Below are 17789 nucleotides of genomic sequence, written 5' to 3'. Positions count from 1 at the left end.
GATATGACAGGACTACAAGCATTTTTCCCTGATTCATCAGTGAAGAATTTGCTTAGCTGTATATATTTCATAGTGCTTTTGTTGTTTGGCATGCAGGCTCTCCAGTGTTGGAGGAGTTGCACAGTTTTGTGATGAGAAGGATTGAGAAAAGCATTTAGTTAATGGTAAACAACAGGAATTCTGCAGATGCTGGAAATTCAAGCAACATACATCAAAGTTGCTGGTGAACGCAGCAGGCCAAGCAGCATCTATAGGAAGAGGCGCAGTCGACGTTTCAGGCCGAGACCCTTCGTCAGGACTAACTGAATGGTGCTATGTTTCTTGACACCAGTCTGCATTAAGATTGGGTTTTATGTTGCTCTGTTGCCGGTATGAAACAGGTGTAAATGGTGTTTCTGTAAGGAGCCTAATTTGAAAATAAAATGCTTCACAGCTACTAATAACGGGCTCCTGACAAAAACTGAAGCAATAACTTTCCCTGTGATAGATAACAGTATAATTACTGTAGCCACCTTAGTTTCATTTCTTGAAGTCGGTCACAATTATGGAATATTTAGACTCCCCTTGACATGGTGTTGCAAAGTATATCAGGAGTAAGAGGAGTAAGGGAGGAAAAGTGTGTCTGCTGAGTGTCCAGAAGGGGTACTGTTTATGGTTCCGGGGGATGGGGTGAGCTCCTAAAGGCATGCTTTATCTTCATTCACCATGTAGAAAGGACTTGTAATTTGATCATTCCGGAGGGCAATTGCATGGATTACTTTGATAACATGGAGCATATTAAGGAATTGTTAGATGTCATGGATTGATAAGTGTCGATAATTCTTCATGGCTGGATGAGATCAATCCCAGATTGCCAAGCGAAACAAGGAAGGAGATCGGTGGGGCCCTGATGTAGATACTTACTGTATATTAATTAGCTATAGCTGAAATACCAGAAGAAATAGAGGATGACTAATTCTGTTCCTTTTCAAAGAGCAACAAGAAAAGCCAGATAATTTCAGGCCAGTGAGCCTTGTATCACTGGAAGAAAAATTATTAGATAAAAACCTTGTGTGTATTTGGAAAGGCAGTGTTTCATCAGTGATAGTCAACATAGTTTTGTGCAAGGGAAAGGTAGTAAGGCCTTTGACAATGTCTTGCGTGGAAGGTTGGTCAAGAAGGCTCAGTCACTTAGCATTCAAGGCAAGGTAGTAAATTGGATTAGACAGACCTTGCAAGAGAAGCCAGAGAGTGTTGTAGATGGTTGCCTCTCTTCCTGGAGGTTTGTGATTAATGGTGTGCACAGAGATCAGTGTTGGGTCCATTGTTGTTTGTCATCTGGATGATAATGTGGTAAACTGGATCAACAAATTTGCGGGTGACACCAAGATTGAAGGTGTAGTGGACAGCATTGCAGATTATCAAAGCTTGCAGCAGGATCTGGACCAGCTGGAAAAATGGGGTGGCAGTTGGAATTTTATGCAGACAAGTATGAGGTATTGAACTTTGGCATGACCAACCAGGATAGGTCTTCCAATCACAAACAAGAGAAAATCTGCAGATGCTGGAAATCCAAGCAACACAGACTAAATGCTGGAGGAACTCAACAGGCCAGGCAGCATCTATGGGGAAAAAAAGTACAGTCGACATTTTGGGCCAATACCCTTCAGATGGACCTTTTCCATAAATGCTTCCTGGCCTGCTGAGTTTCTCCAGCATTTTTGTGTGTTGCAGGGGAGGTCTTACTCAGTGAGCAGAAGGACATAGAGGAGTGCAATAGAACAAAGAGATCTGGGAATACAGATCTATAATTCCTTGAAGTGGTGTTGATTGGGTTGTAAAGAAAGCTTTTGGCACATTGGCCTTCATAAATCAAAGTATTGAGTACATGAGTTGGGATACTGTGTTGAAGTTGTATAACACGTTGGTGAGTATCGTGTGCAGTTTTGGTCACCTACCCTACAGGAAAGATGTAAATAGATTGAAAGAATGCAGAGAAAATGTATAAGGATGTTGCCGGGACTTGAGAACCTGAGTTATAGAGTAAGGTTGAATAGGTTAGGACTTTATTCACTAGAACGTGAAAGGTTGAGGGGGAGATTTGATGGAGGTATGAAAAAATTATGTGGGATATCTATAGGGAAAATGCAAGCGGGTTTTTTCCACTGAGGTTGGATGAGACTACAACTAGACTTCTTGGGTTAAGGGTGATAGGTGAAAAGTTTAAGAGGAACATGAGAGGGGAACTTCTTCACTGGTAACAGTGTGGAACGAGCTGCCAGCGCAACTAGGGTCAATTTCAACATTTAAGAAAAATTTGGATAGATACATGGATGGGTCATTTATGGAGGGCTATGGTTCAAGGGCAGATTGATGGGAGAAGGTAGATTAATTGTTTAGCAGAGACTATATGAGCCAAATGGCCTGTTTTGTGCTGTGGTGTTCAGTGATTGTATGACAAATTCCAGCTTCACTAATTTGATTGGGTTTTTGAGGAAGGTTGAAGGCAGTGCAATAGGAATTGTCCCTAAGGGCTTCAGTAAGCATTTAACAAGATCATGTGTGGGAGGTAAGTCCAGAAGGATAAAGCACTTGGGATCCAAAACAAGCTGACTAATTCCAAAATTAATTTGGTGATGGGAGGCTGAAGGTGATGGTGCAAGATTACTTTTCTGGGATTCATGCTGGCACCCCTGCTGTTTTGATACATGTTGAGAACTTGGATATGAATGAAGATGGTTTTAGCTTGCAGAAGACAAGTTAGTGTTGAGAATCACAAAGAAGGTTGCCTAAGGCTGCAGCAATTTATAATCAGAATGTTGGGGAGAGGGGTGGCAGAAGGAATTTAGACCTGAAAGGTGACAGCAAATCATTCTCGTTCAGGGACTTTAAAAAAAAAAGAGAAAAAATCTGTGTTGTAACTTCATCAGATTAGCATGATATTTTATTTACGTCCCTCATTTAAGGCATATTTGGTTCCATGGGGATGGTACTGGTTGGACTAAGTGATATGCTGGATACTAAGGTAATGGATAGTTGTGGAATGCAATCCTAGCAGTTGCTCACTACTTTGTTGTTCTGGATCCCTGGTTGACAACTGCTGGATTTTATTCCATTAAACATGGTAACATGTAATTCACTGTCATGCCTTCAGTGAGGCAGGTGTTTTTTCTCCTGAGAGTGGAAAATCTGACCAATAGTTTCATGGACAAATGCACCTCCAGGAAACCTTGAATACCTTCCTTCTTTCTATCCCAGTCATAAATGAGTTGAGAATTCATTTTAAGGAATTTGGAGAATCAACTTCAGACCAGCAGACATTTAACTTTGATCTGGTCTAATACATTGAAAAATGGTGCATATTTTTGTCAGATTTACATTGTCAAATTTGCGTGGGATTTTGAAATTGTTAAGTCATTGTTGACGAGTTTGAGGGTTGTTTAGAGTTTGAAGATGATGTGTTGTTTTGAACTTGTATCTGTGAAAGTAGAAAGTATTTTGATTATGACTGCGAACTAACAGTTAATCATTGCCATGACTCAGGTCTCTAGATCCTGCGTTGTCTGAACAGAGCACCCTGGAGTACACAAAGCAGCTGATCCTCAACTGCTTACTGAACCTCTGCCAGAAATTATCACCCGATGGTTCCAAGATAAGCAATGGTAAGGAAGATGCAATTTTTTTGTTGCAATGTTTTTACATCTTCACTTTCATTGCCGTTTGAATTCATTCTGGTAAAGTTCATGTTAATGGCATCAAAAATGAGAGGGCATCAATTTAAGGTGAGAGGAAAGAGTAATAAAGGGGATCTGAGGGGCAGGATTTTTTTTATAATAAAGAGAGTGGGTGATATCAAGAATGCACCACCAGAGGAGGTAGAATTAGATGGAGTCACTACATTTGAGATATTTAATTGTGTAGACAAGGTATGGAAAGACATGCAGGCAAATGGGATGAGTGTAGGTGGGGGGAAAAGATCAATATAGATGTCATCTGAAGCGCTGTTTCTTGACTGTAGTTTTAAGCGATTAAGGTATTAAGTCCAAATTTGTGAATCACGTCTGTAGCTTGTAATATATATTTGACGAAGTCAAATTAAGTTTATTGGAACGCATCTGTACTAGTAAATTTTGGCCCAATTAAGTGGCTGTCCCAATTAGCTGAAGTTTCATGGAAATGGTTAAAAAGGTATTTTAAAAAAGTCCAAACTACCGTTTCGCTGTGTAGCAAATTAGATATTTCAATGAAATAACAGAGAAATTAGAACACGACCAATGCTGCTGTGTAACTATAAAACTGTGTATTAGATCCTAATAGTTATCAACAGAGGAGTTCATCCAGTTTATGCTGCCGTGTTCTTTTGATTGACTCTAAATAAACAGAATAAAAAAACAAAATGATCAAAAAGCTCTGCTTTTTGAATTGGTGTCTGTTGGCTCACAATGCACAGGACTGATGCTATTTTAAAAAGTCTTCACTCTAAGCATGGTGTAGCATCTAACCACCACACAAGAGCATGCAACTGATGCTAGTTAGAAACTGTTCAGCAACACTCTCCTGACCCAGTTAAGTGCCATAGTGTCCCAAATAAACGAAGGGAACCCTAGCTATTTTCTCGATTATCGTTTATTCTTTAAGAGTTCTCCCAAATAAGCCGCTGCCCTGGTTAACCAATGGCCTAATTAATCAGAATCTACTGTATTTGATACATAAAAATTGGAATAGCTGAATTCTTGAAATTATTGAATAGTGAAGGTTGTAATGTGCAGAGTCAGAAAATAAGATGCTGTTTCTTGAGCTTGCGTCAAACTTTGTTAGATCGAGGTTAAGAGGCATTGAAATTGAGGTGCATGGATCTCTGCTCATTTTGTTGTGAAGTGCCACCTTGTTTCATGTCATATGCATTTAGTGTTCAATACTCCTTCATTAGTATTGGCTGTGGTTAAGTATTCTTAATTTAATAACAGATTATGTTGTAAATATTTCCCATGATTGTTAAATGATATGGAGTTGCATCAATGCGCACCCTGTAATAGCTGCATTTTGAACTTTGGTTTTACAGATGTCCTCGAGGAGGAGAAGTTTAACGTGGAGCTAATTGTTCAATGTGTCAGGACTTCAAATATGCCTCAGACACACCATCATGCACTGCTGCTCCTGGGTGCTGCTGCAGGAATGTTCCCTGTAAGTACAACTGTTCTTTATAGCCATCAGGTTATCATAAAAGGATTCTGCTGTAGGTTCGTCTTGAAATGTCATAGGAAGTCATCCCTGCCTGTGGCCATCAAACTTTACAAACTCCTTCCTTGGAGGGTCAGACACCCTGAGCTGATAGGCTGGTCCTGGACTTAATTCATAATTTACTGGCATAATTTACATATTACTATGTAACTATTTATTACTATTTTCTATTACTCTTTATTATTTCTGACTATTACTATTTACTAATAGTAATATTACTATTACTATTTCTATTACTATTTATTATTTATGGTGCAACTGTAATGAAAACCAATTTCCCCCGGGATCAATAAAGTATGACTATGACTATGACTAAATGGCAGTGAAGTGAGAGATCAGCCGTGAACTTGTTGAGTAATGGAAAGAGTAGGAGGCACTTCATAGTTCATTTTGCTGGATAACCAATGCCTTGTAAAGCCTCAGCATTACATCCTTTCTTTATTATTTCCGTCCACTCGAAATGAATGCAAGCACTGCATTTGCTTTCTTTACTACTGATTCAACCGGCAAGTTAATTTTTAGGGAATCATACACTAGGATTCTCAAGTCCCTTTGCACATCTGATTTCTGAATTCATTGCTCATGTAGAAAGTAGTCCATGCTTTTATTCCTTCTACCAAAGTTCATGACTACACACTTCCCCACAATGTCCTGAAAGGCAAATGTGGAAATATCTACGATTCAATAGTTCCATTTAATATCAGAGAATGTATAAATTATACAACCTGAAATTCTTGTTCTTCGCAGACATTCACAGAAGCAGAAGGGTGTCCCAAAGAAATGAGTGACAGTAAAAGTGTTAGAACCCCAAAGCTCCCTGCTCCCCCATGCACAAACAGCAGCAGAGCAACGACCCTCTTCCTCTCCCACTTCAGCAGAAAAGTCATCAGCACCCTCCAGCCACCAAGCAAGCGATAGCAGAGCCCCCAAGAAAGACCATGACCTGCAGTACAGCCAAAACTAATTGTTCACCCCACAATCTGACTTACCACAGGCTCTCTCCCTCCCTAATAAAAGGACAGAGAGGTATCAACCTTTCACAGCAAGCGGGAAGACCAACAAAGACAACATCTTGCTATTTACAGTGTTAAAGTCTGCCATGTCACTTCTTTTCCCGGAGTTCTCCCAGCTCAAGAATCGGCAATAAGCTCTCCCCCTGGAACGAGAGAAAGAGAGAGCACGTGCAATTCACCAATTACAGAGCCTCCAACACTTATTCTGCTGTTCCTGGTGTTCCATTTTCTTCTGCAGCACTTTATTCGGTGACACCGGCATAGAATTGGCGCATCCCCAGGGCCACAAGCCTCGGAACCCCGAAGGCATGCTCACCTTCTTGGCCGCATCCTTCAGATATCAAAAAGTGGCTGGTCAGTGAGGCCCGGGAGCAGATCTCATTGCTGCAAAGAACCTAAGTTTGAGTGTAGCTCTAAGTCAAGGTCTTCAGCAGAACTCTGTCCACCTTGAAAAGGGAAAAAAAAGACATTAAAAGTAGAAATTAAGCTGTTTCTGCAGATAAGCTCAAAGAAGTCATTACTGAGCGCCATCATAGCTCAGCCCCGCTTTCATTTTATTATTTTATTAAGTGTTAATTTTTTGAGTCTTAACTTGCTGTGTATTGGCCATTTTTATAATTATAATATAGTCTGATAAAATTTAAATGCAAGCACATTGATACATTTCTTACTCAGAATCCCACTTCCCCCCTCAAAATTTGTGAGCTACATTAACCACTGTTTGTTTTGCTTCGTGTGCTGAGAAATCCACAATTACTACAGCATTAACAAGTTTCTGTTTTTAATTTATTTGTGACTTTATGCATTTATAGGACAAGGTTCTCCATAACATCATGCCCATATTTACCTTCATGGGTGCCAATGTGATGCGACTGGATGACAGCTATAGTTTCCAGGTCATAAACAAGACTGTGCAAACTGTCATCCCAGCTCTTATTCAGGTATGTTGGAGTAAATGTTTACTACTGTCTGAGGGCTGAAATAAATCTCAGCAATATGTTAATTATCGCAATTTACCTCAAAACTCCCGATGGCAGTCCGTTTGGTGAAAAAACATGTCTCAGTTCATGAGCTGAGTTACTAGTGTTATGAAGTCAGCAACATTGGAGTTGCAAAGAGAAATTTCCAAGGATATAATTTGATTAAAAATGTTGTAAGCCAATACCAACAAATTACAAATTATTATCTTAAGGAAACTTTAACCCAATTGACATATATGCAGATCTATCAAGAATAGGGATATCTGCTTTCTGCAGAATCTCAGAGGCTAGGCATTTTTGCCCCATTTTCTGATTCTTAAAGAATTGCAAAGATACTGCAGGAAGATTAGGTGTGTCACGTTCTTGAAAAGTAATGACTTTCCTGCAAAAAATTTATTTGAGTGTTTTGGTTTAAAAATAGCTTCGCTGTTTTGTGAAGGATATTCATTTGAAAGGTGTTGTGCACACAATGTATAATAAAATGTATACTGGCTTTATCTTAAAGTAAGATAATTGTCTTTACCACATGGTTCCCAAAGACTATAGCACAGGATCGGTTATTTGGAAAACATGCTTGTGGTAATTCTTCCAAAGAATTATATAATTATCATTGACACTCACTCTTTGCCTATGGTCCCTGCATATTTTTCCTTTACATGTACAGTACATATCCAGTATACTTTCAAAATTGCCTAGTGTTTTCAAACAGTGCTGATAAGGAAAAATAAATATCATCATCTTTCTTTTGAGCTTTCTGTGATTTCAGCTTTTCCAATCAGATTTTTTTTCCCTGTGTTCAGTAGATTTTGCAGTTGGACCTGTTTAAACTACACAATCAATCTCTAGCTTGCTACCTGGCATTTTCTGGAAGTTGTCCTCGGTGCCATCTTCAGAGCTATGAAAATTTGTATTGAAATAGTGTAGTGTATTTTGCTCAAGCATATTATAAGCTAGCTAATTAATTGCCATTATAGGTGCAAAGCAGGAATAACTGCACTAAATTCTATGGTACAGAGATTTTTCAGTTCCTGGTCCATTCTGTGCACCCAGCGCATCTGTGGTTACGGCATTTAGCTAGTGCGTCCCAGGATTAAGAGAAGTATCTGCCTTAGCGTCAATCCAACATTGATACAGGTGTGTTTGTAGCAGAGTTTGGTAGGCAATGATAGGATAGGATTGAGCTCAGAAGTGATCTGTTCCACCGTTGGAAAGCTGAGTAGCATTCACTTAAGCTTAAGATGGTGGCGCGCGCGATCACAGGGGTCTCTCTGGATCCAACCAAAGATGTAATTGTTCGTCCTTTATGTCTTTTTTTTCCCATCGCTAGACTGTGCTACATTGAAACTGACTCTTTAAGAGCTGTTTTGCTGTTGTTTCTTGTTTTGTTCTTGTTGCTGCTGCAGCATCTGTTGTTCTGCTGAACATAGTGGGCTTGCTTTGTTGGCGCTGGAATGTGTGGCGACACCTACAAGCTGTCCCCAGCACATCCTTTTGTTGGTTGTTAATAAAAATGTCACATTTCACTCTGTTTCAATGTATATGTGATAAATCTGAATCTGAATTACATTGTGTCATTGGAGATTACTCCCACAAGAGGCCACTGTCGTCTTGTGAACTATAGTTCTTCCACTCTTGAGTTAGAAGGACTGTCAGGTTAGTATTTAGTGATCTGCAAGTGGCCATATTCTTGAGCTATTGATAGTTTCACCTACTTTTAATATCTGCAGCCTAAATTTTACATGGCCAGTTTTAGAAACTGCAAAATGCTTAGTATATCTCTAATATACAACTGGGGGAGTGGGGGGAAGACCATAAGAATTAAATAAATAACAGTAGGACTAAGTAGTTTGTCTGCTCACAGCTGTTGTGTCTTTCAACAAGACCATGACTGATTTTTTTCTCTGCTATGTTATTTTCCTGCCACTTTCTGTTATCCCTTGACTCCACCAATATTCCGATATCAATCCATTTCAGTTCTGAATGAACTCTGAGCCTGCACAACCCTCTGGTGTAAAGATTTCCAAATAGTCTTCTCACTTTAAGTTAAGAAATTGATCATTTCAGTCCTTAATGACCACCTTATTTAGTTTGTAAATTTTTGCCCAAGGTAGCATCCTCTCCATATCTGGCCTGTCAGAACATGCAGTAATGTTATATGTTTCAAATACCTCACCCCTCATGCTTCCGACCCTTTTTATACTAAAAACAAAAGGCCAAGCCGACTCATTCATTCCTCATTTGACAAACCTGCCTCTGGAACTAGTCTGATAAATCTTCAATAGGAAGTATATCCACTAAGGTAAAAAGACCAAAATTGTACGCGATATCATAGGTGCAGACTACATGAATATAAGAATACCTGGGTGCCTTTGAACAACTTCCACCATTTAAAAATCATTCAGTATAAATGATTTTTCCATATAAGAGGATAAATTTACATTTTTCCACTTTATAATCCATCTGCTAATTTGTTGCCACACTCAGCAAGTTTGTGAATATTCCACTGGACAACTTGCATTCATATTCACACTGAGTTTCATGTTCTTCAACCAGATTATTTTTGTGGATTATTTATCGCTGAAGTCCAGAGAGGTAGCCTGCAAACCTAAGAACAACTTTTTTTCCCTCTATTTGTTAATCGAACACCAATCCACTCCAGTATATCATCCCCAGTTCCATGTGTTCAAATGTTGTTCAACAAGCGGTTGCAGTGTGGGATCTAGCCCAAAACCCTTTTTAAAAAAAATAGCCATATCTGTGAGTTCAGCCTGTACTCTTGCAGCCGCATCCTCAAAGAGCTCTAGTGGATGAGTTAAAGATGATTGACTTCTCCTGCATACACATTGACAGCTCAGTCCTATTGTCTATATTTAACAACTGCTGACGTCAGGCTAAAAGGTTGCTGTTCACTCTGTCCCTCCTTTCTTAAATAGTGGGGACAAATTAGAGTTTCCAGTATCTCCATAACCACCACTTTCAAAACTGTATATTATCTGTCCATAATATTTCATTAATAATTTTTCTTCACTAATGCTATCTTTTATTTCCCTGTTTGCACTAGACCTTTGCTTCTTTGGTTTTGCTGGGAGGCTTTTTGTGTCTTCTCTGAAGACAGAGGCAAAGGGTTTGTCTAAATTCCTGACCATTTCCTTCTCTCCTACATCTTTAAGGTGGAATTGTCCTACATCTATAAGGTGCCCACATTTTCCTTCATTAATCTTTCCTTTTTACATGCTCACAGAGAATGTTTCTGTTTCTCAGTGATGTCCTTTTATTCTGTTGTAGGTAAGAGTCCATCACTGAAATGTAGAAATTTCTATCTTCAGATTTAATTCCATTGTCACTTTGACAAAATAATAAGAATATCAGAATTTGGAGAATGTGTTGAAGCAAGTGGTTCATTTGGCATGTCAGGAAGCATTACATTTAATACTAAAAGAAAGATTAGCTTTATTTGTCACATGCATATCAAAACACAGTGAAACGCGCTATTTGCATCAAATCAAATCAGCGATAATTGTTCTGCCTGCCAACATAGAATGGCCATAACTTACTAATCCTAATTTATATATCTTTAGAATGTGGGAGGAAAGCCATGTGGTCGAGGAGAAAATGTACAAACTCAGTACAGGCAGCAGCTGGAATCGAACCTTATCGCTGTAAAGGATTGCACCAACTGCTGCACTGCCGTGCTGCATTAAAACAGACAAACTTGCGTTTTAAGACTCTTCGTTATAACTCTGTTCTTCAGTTCCTTTTCTGTATTCTACCCATTTGTATTTTTTTTTTATTTTGCAGGCTGACAACGAAGGTCCTGTAGAAATCAAGGAGAATGTGGAAAATGTTGTAACAAAAATTATCCGTGTATTTGTGGATGCCATGCCACATGTGCCTGAACACCGGCGAGTGCCTGTTCTTTCTAAGCTCATTGAAACAGTGAGTGCGGAGCGTTTCCTGTGGGCCCTCCTGTTGCTGCTCTTTGAGCAGCATGTAACCAAGACCACCTCCTCAGCATCTACTGACGAAAAGGTAAAGGTGACTGGATTGAACGCTGAACCAAATCATTTAGCACTTGGACAAATGTGAATTATGATGGTATTATAGACTGGAGCTCGGGGAAATTAAATTGGGAATAGTTGTTATAGGGTGAGTCCACATCAGTCATGGAATCATTTAAAGGCCACCTGGTCAGAATTCAGGATCAGCATCTTCCTGTAGGAAGGCAAATGAGGATGGCAAGGTTTGTGAGCATTGAATGATAAACGATGCAAATTTAGTCAAAGAACAAGGAAGCCTATGAAAGGTTTAGGAAGCTGAGAATGGACTGGGCCCTTGTGGGATATAATAGGAAGAGGGAAAGAAATCAAACAGGATCAGGGCTAAAAGGCATCCTGAGATGTCATTGACGAGTAGTATGAAGAAGAACTCCAATTTTGATTCAGTATTCAGCAAGGAGAAGAACATGGAAGATAATCGGATCAGGGAAAGAGTATACTGATATTCTCAGACGTGTTGTTAACATGGGTGAGGAGGTGTGGGTCTCTTTACCAACATTAAGACGGAAAAAAGTACCCAGAGATTTATCCTATTAAGAAAGGAGATTGCTGAAGTTTTGACAGATCATTTTCTTTAGCTACAAGACAATTAATGTCAGTGGTAGGGAAATTATTAGAGAAGATTCTTAGGTATAGGATTTACAGGCATCTGGCTTATTGGGGATAGCCAGCATGGCTTTGTGCGGGAGAGGTCATGTCTTAAAGCTAAGTGTCATATCTTAAAGCTAAGTGTCATAGAGTACTACAGCATAGAAACAGGCCTTTTGGCTCATGCAGTCCATTCTGATCCAATCTTTTGCCTAGTCCCATCTGCCTGCACCTGGACCATATCCCTCCATACCCCTCTGATCTATGTGCCTATCCATACTTTTCTTAAACATTACAATTGAATCCATATCTATCACTTCTGCTGGCAGCTCATTCCATACTCACACTACCCACTGAGTGATGACCTTTCCCCTCAGATTCCCTTTGAGTATTTCACCTTTCACCCTAAACTTATGACCTCTAGTTCTGGTCTCACCCAAGCTGAGGAGACTTGATTGAGGTTTTATGAAAAAGGGGATGACGGTGATTAATGAGGTTATAAGGCAGTGGATGTTGTCTACATGAACTTTAGTGAAGTATTCAACTTGGTCTCTCATGATGGTAAGCTGATCTAGAAGATTGAGGCACATAGGATAGAGATTTGGTATTTAGGATTCAAATTTGTCCTTAGAACATAAAGTGCAGTGGTGGAGGAGTGTTATTTCATTAGAGTTCTGTTACTGGTGATTCCTCCACAGATCAGTGATGAGAACTCTTTTGTTTGTGGTACATATAAATGATTTGGATGTCATTGTGGGTGGTCTAATTGGTAAGCTTCCAGGTGACACAAAAATTGCCAGAGCTCTGGAAAGTGAAGAAGGTTGTCAAAGGATGCAACAAGATAAAGACTAGATGGAAATATGAGCAGACAAACAGCAGATGGAACTTAATCCAGACAAGTGGGGGTTGTTTGCATCTTGGTAGATCAAATGTAAGAGGAAAGTTTGCAGTAAATGGCAGAACCCCCTGATGGCATTGATGTACAGAGGTTTCTTGGGCTGCAAGTTCATCTCTCCCTGAAAGTGGCAACACAAGTAGATCGGGTAGTGAAGAAAGCATATGACATCCTTCCCATCAGCAATCGTGGCACTGAGTATTAAAATTGAGAAGTCTTTAAATGGCTGTATAAAATTTTAGCTAGCTCAGAGTTGGAGTAATGTGAGTTGTTCTGGTTGCCATTCTACAGAAGGATGTGGAGAACTTGTAGGTAGTGCCCAAGGTGAACAACAGGAATTTTCCTGGATTTGGGGGCCTTCTATCGGTCGAGGTCGGCCATGGAAGTTGTGACTTAGCTGCCAACATGATATGTCAGCTGGTACACAAGCCAGGGCTAGAAGATATGGAGAGCAAGCCGTTGCCGATGCAACAGCACCACCTCTCCACGCAGCTAATGAACCCAAAGGAACAGCAGAGACCAATACAGTTTGGCACCAGCAGCGTCGTTGGAGTTGCCTGTCAGTGTTGAACTCAATATAGGGACTCCAGCTCTGGGCGTTTCCTGGAGGCTTACTCCTGAATCTTTCACCAAGAATGAGTATAGCTGCAATGCAACCAACGTTTGAGATCAGAATATTCCATCCAGATTAGCTGCCAACCATGGTTGACAAACCCCACCTGCCTGAAGCAACTGGTTTAAAGGCGCCAGTAACCTGCCGTTGCTTCTTCTCCTGTCGGTAGAAACCATTCTGCTGGGCTTAGTCGATAAAGCTACACATGAAGGCCAGGAGCTGGACTTAGTTATTAGAGGCTATTTGAAGTGCACACCATTGGGAGCATTTAATAAGTAATGGAAGCTTATTGCCACTACCTCTTCAGGTCTGGCAGCATCTATGGAGAGGAATGAACAGTTGACATTTTGGGCTGAGAATCCTCATTCAGACTGGAAAGGAAGGGGGAAGAATCCAGAATAAGATGTTGGTGGGGGGAGGGAAAGGATAGGTGGCAAGTGACAGGTGTGGCCAGGTGTTAGGGAAGATAGGTGGCTGGGGGAAGCTGAGAGGTGATCGGTGAAAGAGCTGAAGAAGAAGGAATCTGATAGAGGAGAGTGGATCATGGGGGATAGAGAGTGGGGTGATGGGCAGGTGAGGAAAAGAGAAGGGGTAAGAGGGGTACCAGAATGGGGATTGAAAAAAGAGAGGGGGGAGAAATTACCGGAAGTTACCGTGCCCATGGTCTGCTCTTTATCAAATTACGGTATTGCTTTGCACTGTTGTAACTATATGTTATAATTATGTGGTTTTGTCAGTTTTAGTCTTGGTTTTTCCTGTGTTTTTGTGATATCTTTCTGGAGGAACATTGTATCATTTTTTAATGCATGCGTTTCTAAATGACAGTAAACGAGGACTGAGTGTCCTCATAATCTAACCTAATCTAAAGTTAGAGAAATCAATGTTTATGCCATGTGGATGGAGACTACTCAAACGGAATATGGGTAGGAATAAGGGGCTCTGCCCGAAACATCGACTGTACTTTTTTCCCGGAGATACTGCCTGGCTTGCTGAGTTCCTCCTGCATTCTGTGTGTGCTGTAGTGTAGAAGATGTAGGGTACAAGGTAATTTTCTGGGTTGGCATGTTGGACAACCAGAAGTAGACTATTTTAGATCTAGTGCGATTAGGAAGGATTATTTAATTATTTTTCACCTTAATGGACCTTTAAGGATGTGTGATCATGATATGAAAATATTCTGTATTAAGCTGAAAAGTAATTTATTTCAATCAAAAACAATTTTTAAATATAAACAAAGCAAATTACAAAGGTTAAGGTATAATTGAATCATGGTAGCTTGGAAAACTATATTAAAAGTTGTGACACTGGAGAAACAATGACAAGCACTTAGAGAATGAATAGATAGCTTACAATAAATACTTATCTCTAAATGGGACAAAATTCCAACAGAAAACATGGTCTACTGCAGACAACAATAGTAGAAATGCAAGCCTCATACCATACCAAACCTCGTACTCATAACATATTTTGTGTCTATTATTGATCATCGGGATGTTAAAGGATGATGCATGAAATTTCAGTTTATATTAAAGCGAGACACTTTGAATGTATGTCTTGAGTTGAAGACATCTCTAGAGGAAGTAGTCATGTTTGCATCCCACTCTCCCCACTAGCCTTCATCAGATGAGTAGTATTTAATTTTTAAAAGACTAACTTGCAAATAACAAAAGTCTATGGTTTCATTGTAACAGGAAACTGTTTTGGAAAGTGATGTTGAATTCTGGATCACTGTTGGCTGCGAGTTTACTGTTCAAGAACAACTCCAGAGCTTCATTAATATTTTGTGTTACTTATCCAGGCTCCCTGAAGACAAAGAGGAAAGTAAGTAGTACATAGCATGTCATTAATTTCAAATAAATGTTCTGATCAGCAAAACACAAGCTGATCCAAAGAACCAGATATGCCTGTTTCTGTGCTGTAGTGCTCTATGATTAGTTCATTAATTACAATGTCATTTTAGCAGGGAAATGGTGTGAGTTACCTTCGGACAGAGCTTTCAAACCACTCTTCAACCCATTTCTTCCGATCTATGTATTATAAAATTACTTTGTAAAACAATCTTTGTTTTAATTTTTTAGCAAGTTGTCTTCATTTTGCAGATTGTTCCCTATTCTGACTGTAGTGTTCATATATAATATCACTTGTGCAATATCACTTTGTCACCATCTTGTTCTTGATGCTTTGAATGAACATTACAAATTATGAGTTCTGAAAACATGAGTAAAGACATTTAATCATTATAAAACTAAATTAGGACATGACACAAAACTTATTTCATATGGAGATCTCACCTTGCTTTAAAATATTTTACTTTGCTTTTTTAAAAATGTTAAGTACTTGGATAGGAAAAGTTTGAGGGATATAGGACAAATTCAGGCAAGTGGGACGAGCCTTGGTTGGTGTGGGTTAGATCAGCCAAAGGGCCCATTTCCTTGCTGTATACCTCGGACTTGTTCTGTAGAAGTGCCACAAGTATTTGCCTGATTTTTGTGGTTCCAGTTGCCTTTCACTTAATCTAGCAGGTATGCAATAAACAGTTTTGTAAATTCAATTTTGGGTTATCTATGCTACATCTACTGATAAATTGGATTGCTCCATTGATTAAGAATACGTTGTGAAGTGAATTTTACTTGGGATGGAATTAATTCATCATCTTTGTGCACTGTACATCTTCAAATAGAACAAACACCATTTTCCATCTAAGTTGAAAGTATCTCAGAAAATGACCTTATTACCAAAATATCACTGGCTGGTGGCGTAGTGGCATCAGCGCCGGACTATGGAGCGAAGGCTTCCGAGTTCGAATCCAGCCGGCTCCCCGGCACGCTTTCCATCTGTGCTGGGTTGAACGTCGAGCTAGCAGCTCGACCTTGTAAAAAAGAAATTATATGCTACAGAAACATCAACAGCAAAAAGTTGATGGCCTACGCTCTCTCGTGAGTTTAAAGGCAATAAGAAGAAGTAAGACATAAATGTCATTACCTTAACTCACCAAGGTAACCAGAATTTCCAGTTTTTAGTTTGCATCTAGTTCAGACATTTTCTAGAAAGCCTCCCAGGAACCTGTTAAGTCGGCTTTATACTGGCATAACGGTTCTTTGCAGTTATGTACTAACCTGACTTGTTTTTCATTTAATTTATTACCCGAACACTACAAATTCCTATGCATACTCTGTTCCGTTTGGACGAAAGGTTATCTTTACTCATTGTTTTCTTGAAACTCATTTAGAAGCAGCCAAAGACAAAGGAAAAGCAAACACAAGGAAGAACAAAGCGGGACAGTCAAGTGAAGCAGAACCACTAATCAACATCGATGCTCTGACAGCCAAACAGCTACGCCATTTCAAATTCCTTTCCATCTCGTTTATGTCTCAGCATCTCGCCTCTGAAAGTTTTATTGGAAAGGTAGCTTCTTGTTTCAAATTAAATAGTGGTCAGAATCTTTTTACATTATTTATTAACAGCGTGTATTGTGTATCTTCAAAAAATTGAGCTTTTTAAATTGAAGATCTCGAATGGAATGGAATTAATCCAATTGTCAAAATATATTGTGCAGTTTGACTTAACTTCATATGTTTCAGCAGAATTAAACATCACTGCCCACAGTGTGGGGTTTTCTCTTTTTTTAACCTACCCCACTACCAAAAAAATTGTAAGTGAAAGATAACAATTACGTATTCCTAATCTGTGTGATTATCAGGCACTTTGCAGTTTCTTTTTCCAATCTGTCTCATCATTTGCCACTTCCCAACCAAACCTCTGAGATCCAGTCTTCAGGTAACCACACCTGAGTTTCTGGCAACATGGGAAAAGAACTGACTGAACGAAAACTTGCGTGGATTGTAGATATTTTGTGAAAAGACCATTTATGTTGTGGATTCAATGCAACTGTAGGGCTTAGAAAATCCTGTACTCAATGTCAAATATGCTCACCATTCCCTTGCTTTAATGTCAGGTTGCAGAGTGTAATACTTCTGAAGAAGCACTGCAGAAGCTTGAACAAAGGTAACCAATTTTGCAATTCTTGGGGGATAATTACTTTCCTTTTTTCAGTGATGCTGTTTCTCTTGTAGGCAATTTTTTTAAAATCTTAAATTAACCATCTTGCCTCCACTGCCCGATATCTTATTGTATATTTGCCTTGTAGCCTGGGCTGGACATCATGCATTTGCACTTGTTCGCTCTTATTAAAACTTTCAATGGGCATTCAGTAATTCAATAAAAACAAGCCTGATATGAGTCAATAAAATGTTTTATTTTGCATATAACTAATATGTGGCATTAGTTATAATCAAATTTCACCATTCACTTTTACATATCTGATTGTAAATCTGGAAAATAATAAACTGTGGTTAAACAGTTGATGACTGCTGTAAAAGGAATATGGACACCCTTTGAGTGCCAGCCCTTATGGCCCCAATAATA

The 17789-nt window shown here is 39.3% G+C and overlaps 1 protein-coding gene across 1 annotated transcript in view; it reads left to right on the top strand.

Moving 5' to 3' along the window:
* heatr1 (HEAT repeat containing 1) overlaps window positions 1-17789 on the top strand; it is a 104485-nt gene that overhangs the window by 66168 nt on the left and 20528 nt on the right. The window contains exons 27-33 of the mRNA XM_063055592.1: window positions 3523-3641; window positions 5042-5163; window positions 7046-7174; window positions 11012-11242; window positions 15056-15185; window positions 16594-16769; window positions 17320-17369. Of these exons, the coding sequence (XP_062911662.1) occupies window positions 3523-3641; window positions 5042-5163; window positions 7046-7174; window positions 11012-11242; window positions 15056-15185; window positions 16594-16769; window positions 17320-17369 (957 nt within the window). The remainder of the gene's footprint in view (window positions 1-3522; window positions 3642-5041; window positions 5164-7045; window positions 7175-11011; window positions 11243-15055; window positions 15186-16593; window positions 16770-17319; window positions 17370-17789) is intronic.

The sequence above is a fragment of the Mobula hypostoma genome, chromosome 8 (genome assembly GCF_963921235.1).
Source record: "Mobula hypostoma chromosome 8, sMobHyp1.1, whole genome shotgun sequence".
NCBI classification, from domain to species: Eukaryota; Metazoa; Chordata; class Chondrichthyes; order Myliobatiformes; family Myliobatidae; genus Mobula; species Mobula hypostoma.
The sequence above is the reverse complement of the archived record's forward strand: the minus strand, read 5'-3'. Positions and strand labels throughout refer to the sequence as shown.